At 41.0% G+C, this 6,680-nt stretch overlaps 1 protein-coding gene across 1 annotated transcript in view; it reads right to left on the bottom strand.

Moving 5' to 3' along the window:
* kcnd3 (potassium voltage-gated channel, Shal-related subfamily, member 3) overlaps window positions 1–6,680 on the bottom strand; it is a gene marked incomplete at its 3' end in the record, with an annotated part of 94,776 nt that overhangs the window by 11,084 nt on the left and 77,012 nt on the right. Inside the window, 1 exon segment of the mRNA XM_035655833.1 lies at window positions 6,365–6,533. Within this exon segment, the coding sequence (XP_035511726.1) occupies window positions 6,365–6,533 (169 nt within the window).

The following is a 6,680-nucleotide window of genomic DNA, read 5'->3' as shown; positions in this document are numbered from 1 at the left end:
CACACACACACCCGCACACCCACACCCACACACACACACACACACACACACACACACACACACACACACACCCTGAGAGACGGTGGCACAAACAAGAGAAGGGCCAAAAAGAAAAGGAAGAGAGAAATTTGGGAAAAACTGACTTTTAGAAAATCCACCTGGGAGTTGATGAAGGCAGGAAACTCTGGATGATGTCAAAAATTGATTCAGTGGAAATCAAGTCCTCCGACACCTCTGGTCCACAGATATCTGCCTCTGTAGCAAAGACAGCTTAACCTCGGACTAACACCACTCAGAAACAAAATACCTTTGCTAAGCCTGGATTACCTCCTCTTTATTGAGAAAAATACTGCTCTGCTTGCGAGCTGCTGTGATGCTGATGTTTTGGATGTTTTTTTAACAAAGGACATAATTCATAGCAGAACTCCTGACCCCCCTCAGTGAAGTCTCCAGTCAGCATCCCTTCATCTCTCTTTTTGGTCTGCCTTTTTGCAAAGTGCAGACGACTTTATTGATTGTCTAGAAGGGCAAAACACTCTTAGCCAGAAGTCATCTCCACCTTTTGACTTCAACCTTCTGAGGGAGGGCTATAAACAATAGTGAGATGATTTAGAGCAAAAGAAGTGAGACTGAGAGGAAGGGAAAGAAGGGGGGAGGAGAACTTGTTTTTGTTTTGTTTTGTTTCTGCAATGTAAGCCCCGAGCCAATGTGATGCTCATGAACCGCCACAGAGAGTAATTTTACTATTCACCAAGTCTGAGGACAACAACTGGTCGAACCAGAGAAAGATTTTCAGCCAAAGCGGGAAAAAGACAATAAAATAAAGCAGGGGAATTTTCACAGACTTTGAACAATAATGGGAAACAAACAATGAGCGATATATGTACATTCTGCTGTTCTACACCCGAAGAAAGATTCATGATTTATCGTTGAGCCATTTTGTCAAAGAAAGACTCATAACTATTCAACTCTACATGGTACAGCTGCATTTGTCTTTGTGGAGTATATTTTAGGTAGTTTTTGTTGTGTGTTGCATGTTTCAAGCTACAGATAATGACTGTTTTGTCACAAAGACACTCTGTTAAATATAAATAAAACATTAGCTACTAAAAGAGGCAGACTTTTCTGTATTCTTATCATAAATCTCTCGTTTTTCTGTGAGGTGAGGCTAAACCCTCTTAAAAGTTATACATATGAAATTAAGAATACATTTAATAAATGAATCTATTAATATAGCAGCAAACAACCATTTTCTATGTAAAGATATATTGGAGTCATGGTGTCCTGAGCAGACAAAGACGTCACACTCCCTTTCCCCGTGTTGCTATCACAGCTTTTCTCTGGTTTGTTTACATAGCCAGTCTGCTCCGTGTGCAGCTGAGTAGAGCAACTGAAACTGCAGTTTTTCTCATCTATGTTTGTGAATTAAGGATTTATTTTGACCAAAGCAGAGTTTATATTTGTTGGACCAGTGGGAAGACTAACAAAGACTGATTTGGTGAGTTTTTATTTTGTTTCTGTCCACTATGAGAAAGTTATGATATACAAGGTAGAATTGCTGTTTTAGTCTGTAGAGTGGTTAAACCGAAGGTCTATCCCTATAGGGATGCTTTACTTAATGTTTTCAGATGTTTAACATTACAATCTGAGTATGGCAAAAACAAGCACTTTTAGTGGATGTACTTTGACGGGGGCATGTGTCCCCGAGGATTAACATTATGTATATAAGGAAGAATAGAGAATATTTTCTCATATAACTGTGCAAATGAAGGGTTTATTTCAACCAAACCATTGTTTTGGTCTGAGCTGGTGCTCTATTGTCCAATCCAGTGGTAAGTGAACTGCGCTGTCAAAAAAAATCTAAAAAACTTCTAAGTACGTTGGGGAGCTATGATTATTGTGATATGGTGAACAGAATAATAATTAATTAATTATTTTCAGTGGATTTCAGTATCATATTTGAATTCCAAATTCAAGATTGATGCATTTTGTTTCTTTAGTAAACAAGGAGATTCTCTGTACATGATGCATAACATAGGTCTGGACCATGCTTGAATTTCATTTTTAAATCATTCACATGCACCATTTAAGAATTAATCTCTTTTTGTTGCAGTTTGCATGTATATGTCTAAGTGTCTGGCTAAAAGTGGTTATTTAAGTCCATCTAAGAACACCTATGGACATATTATTCACAGTACCAAAGAAACAGATCCAGGAGAATACCATAGGCCCTCTGCAAAGTTAAGCTAATTTAAATTCCTGCCCCCCCCCCCCTCCTTTTTAATCCTTCTGTATCACTTGCCCTTTGTGATTCTCCATTTAAATCTTGCCCTCTTTCAGGGGTACAATTGAGAATTTGTAATTAGGCCTACCTGAGGATATTATTACCTCTATGCAAATAAGCTCTGAGGAGCAACTAAAGAGTAACCCCTGAAGATTGGACTCTTTGTTTCAGATCACTTTATGGAATCATGTGTAAAGATAAGGAAAGACTTAAACTCAGTGTTCAATTCATTGTAGAACAAAAGTAGTGACACTGAAGACTATGGGGAGGCCAAATAGAGAATATCTGTCTGTGTCCCACGTGTGTGTTCCTCCTAAGCCACACAGCAACATGGTGGCATCCTCATGTATCTTTCCTTTGTGCAGTGAGATAGATCAGAGGGCTGCCTCTTTACCACCACCCAGATGGATGGCTAATTGTAATGGGAGCCCAGAACAGCTAACAATTAGTCCTGAATGAAGATGGATGTGAATGGGGGGTAGCAAGGGAGGGGAAAAGCATGTAAGGAGAGAAAAAGGGGGAAAAGAGAGGTGGCTTGTAAATGCTGAGGGATGCTGCACTTCCTCTCCTCAATAATTCCCTCTTGCATTCCTTGTCTCTGGTCTCCCCTCATCAGTTAACTACTGTGAAAGGCAATCTTGACTGGCTATTTTACTCTCAGTTAAACACAGCCTTATTGTAAGAAATGATCTGAGGAAGAATGGATTTTCTGTGAAATATAACCATGTGCCGGTAATAAATGCTGAGCAAATGACGATTAGCTATGGTAAATGACCAGTGACACTTGCTAAATGGTTGTCTTGATGGCTGAAAAGGTCATATGTCATTAAGGTTATGGAGCATTAAAGAACACTACATGTTATGTAGATGATAGTAATGGGGTATTGAGGGATATAGCATGCCTGAGTAATTCATGGCTCGGATGAGGCAATAAAAGATCGCAGTTGTCATTAGCAGGGAAAGACTGGACCATACAATGGTAATGACTCTATCATACACTCTCTACACTGATCTTTTATAGTGTGAGAAACTGACAATCTAGAGTCAAAGAACATGAAATTAATATGATAGAACATGTAATGAGCTAAATCATGCCAGCAAAAGCTGTTCTAAAAGGCAATGAAATCTATTGCAGTTGCTACAAAGCCATGCTAGTAGCTCTCTGAGGCTGCACTGAGGCCCGCAGTGCTTTGAGCTAAATGCTAATGTGAGCATGGTCATACAGTCACAATAACAATGCTAACATGCAGATGTTTAGCAGGTTTGATGTTTACTAATTTTTTATTTAATTTTAGTTTAGCCTGGAAGTATGCTGTTGGTAGTACCATTTGCTAATTAACACTAAACACAAAGTACAGCTGAGGCTGATGGGAATGTTCATGGGTATTATATAATGCAATATATGTGCCAAATTACTGGCAATCAATCCAATAGTTGTCCAGATATTTCTGAACTACAAATGTGAAACTACCGGTGGTGCTAGTGGAAAAGTCATCAGGATTTGTCCTCTGGGAACCTTGAATGTTAGTACAATCCATCCAATATCTGTTAAGATATTTCAGTCTGGACCAAAGTGGAAGACAGACAGACATTGCCATCGATGTTGCTAGCATGGCTAAAAAGAGTTGCAAGGTGAAATACTCTTTTAATGAAACCAGATAATTTCCACAGCATTTACCACCAAAGCTAGCACAATATGTAATTCAAGACACACTCCACTGGTCTTAAGCACAAGCTTAAATGCTAAGCAACACTTAATCCTGTGGGCTAATTAAAGACAGAGATGGTACACAGATTGCATCTCCTAAATGCTCCAAAATATCACATTTGCAAACCTATCATCATCATACTTGGCAGTTAGACCTTGATTCCGTACTAATAACGCTCTTAAAGATCAAGGCATCCAGGTGGAATATTATTATGAAGGTAATGTTAAGGCGTTTGAGTCATGATGTTATGAAATAGAAAACATATCCGTTGGATGTATGGGTGCTTGAGCAAATCGCTGACCTCACCACAGGCAAGCCAGGGAGGCATTCGAGTGCTCAAGGGAATCATTTAGCACTGGTTAATGACGACAGCACCGTCACGCTACACTGGTCAGGTGGGTACTTCTTGGAGGTGTCGGTGTCTGGTACCGAGTGGTGTTTGGGACACTGCACCACACTGCGGCTCAGTGGAGAACACACAGGAAGGTGGAACAGACCAAGGGCAGGGCCTTAACTGACAGGAAGTATGGAGGACGCACACACACACACACAGACATGAACACAGGCACTTAAACAGATGCACATACATACACAAGCCGATAGACAGACGCACACCTTCCTTCCGGCCAGCACCTCATCTGGGTGATGGCTATTTCAGGAAAGAACACAGCATTAGGACACACATTGCCTCCAGCTCTCCCCCCTTTCTATTCTCCCCCTTCCTCCCCTGCTCCCTTCTTCCCTCGGGCTTTCCTCATCACATCGCCTCTCTCTCTTCTGCGTCAACACTATACATCTTATCGGTTCCAACCGGTTTTCAATCTAGATAATTTCCCCCAACCTTCCGACCCTTTTTCCGTCTCCTCTGTGTGTCTTTTCCTCCCCGCACACTTGGCTGCGTTACACCGTAACGCAGCCCAGAGTCTTGCTTAGCAAACAAGGTTACAGTTAGTTAAGACTGGGCAGCGGTCAGGCCACGGTCAAACTGCAGGACTTTAAACTGATTTAAACTACAACCAGAGAGCATGTGCCGAGATGGATAGCAGTAATCACAGAGATGGTGAGAGATAGTGTAGTTTGGGGAGGGAAGTTGAGCAAGAATGAGGGAGGAGGAGAAGAAATAAGAAAAGGGAGTGAAAAAAGCCTTGCAAGGAGAGGTGTGAAAGAGAGTGATGAGAGAGAGGAATGGACTCTGAAAATATGTGTCAGTGTGTGCACGCCTGCCAGCTCAACTACAAACACACTACTATCTCTCTCAGGAGAACAAAAACTGTCAGGCTTGCCCTCAAACTATTATTACCAGTCCAGTTCTGTATGTGCGCCAGCTGATGCTGTTACCCAGTTTGGCTCATGGTCACACCACAACATGATTCTTTAAAGGTCTAACGGCTGGGCTATTTACCCAAAGGAAGATAGGATCTTTAAATCTTCCGCAGTTTAAACACAAGTTTTTCGTTCATGAATTTGTGCCTGTGTGGGTTTTTATTGCTATACTTACAAGGAGAGCAAATACAAGGATAACATCTCCACACAAGCACAGACCAACAAAGAAAACCATGTAAAGAAGGGAAATTGTTGATATTTGCTTCGTTGACAGGCTATTTCAGGATTTTGCCTTGGGTTTTTAACTAGGTTTGGGGGAATTAATAACATTTAGGTTGTGAAAATGTTGGTAGTTTACATAGTATTAAGAGTTTTTAACGAGCAGCAAGCTTATTTCATTTTTCTCCATGACATTAAATATTCGCAAGACTAAATTGACAGCCATCAAAAAACCCAGGGTCCGGGCTGAAAAGAGAACAAAAATATCTGTTCTCTAATAAAACTATTTTAACTTTGACTGAAATGTTTGATTTCATGTAAGACCCCATCGCTTATTATCACAAGCTAATTAGAAAGAAGTTACAAAAATCCCTACATTCAAAAAATCAAGATCTCATGGTGAATTTCCTTACTTTGGGCAGGAGCTGCCTCTTGATTCCACTGGGAATTGAGATACACTAGGCTAACCTAGCTAATTACATTCCCAGCTGCACACAGAGACATTGTAGGAAAGGTACCAGTATTATCTGAAAAATAAATGATTCCTATTTATGCAGAGCAAAGGGAAAACTGGAAGGTCAGAGTTTAGATATTCATGTCAAGGGAAAAGGTCCATTAAGGTATGGTGATATTTACTGAATATGTATCACATACTGCTGTTAATGTGAATGTAAGTCAATGTACATTATACACACATCATCATTAGTCTCAGGGATGACCTGACCCCTGTGGAGTCCTCTCCTCTGGGGAGAGACACGTCAAAGCTCCCCTCTGGGCTGGAGGTCCAACCCTCTGGGTACCAGTTGAAGGGAAATAAAACTGTGTTCACCTGTACCTTCTGTGCCCGCCGCTTGTCTGCTCTCTGGTTCTGGTGATAGATGCGGCTAAAGTTGGACACGATGACAGGGACAGGCAGGGCAATTACCAGCACCCCACTCAGAGAGCAGATTGAGCCGAAGATCTTCCCTGCAATCGTCTTAGGAACCATGTCTCCATACCTGTGAGAGGTGACAAGGAGAAAGAGAGAATAAATTTAGTGAAACGTCTTATTATGCATTTAATAAAATTTGTCTGTGGTAGCTCAACCTCTTAGTCATTGAAGGTCATTCACATCACGCAGGCAGACACAGACACACACACACAGA

This window comes from Morone saxatilis, unplaced genomic scaffold (genome assembly GCF_004916995.1).
Source record: "Morone saxatilis isolate NCDOM2014 unplaced genomic scaffold, NCSU_SB_2.0 Contig15, whole genome shotgun sequence".
In the NCBI taxonomy this organism is placed as follows: domain Eukaryota; kingdom Metazoa; phylum Chordata; class Actinopteri; family Moronidae; genus Morone; species Morone saxatilis.
This window is presented reverse-complemented; position numbering and strand designations above follow the sequence as displayed.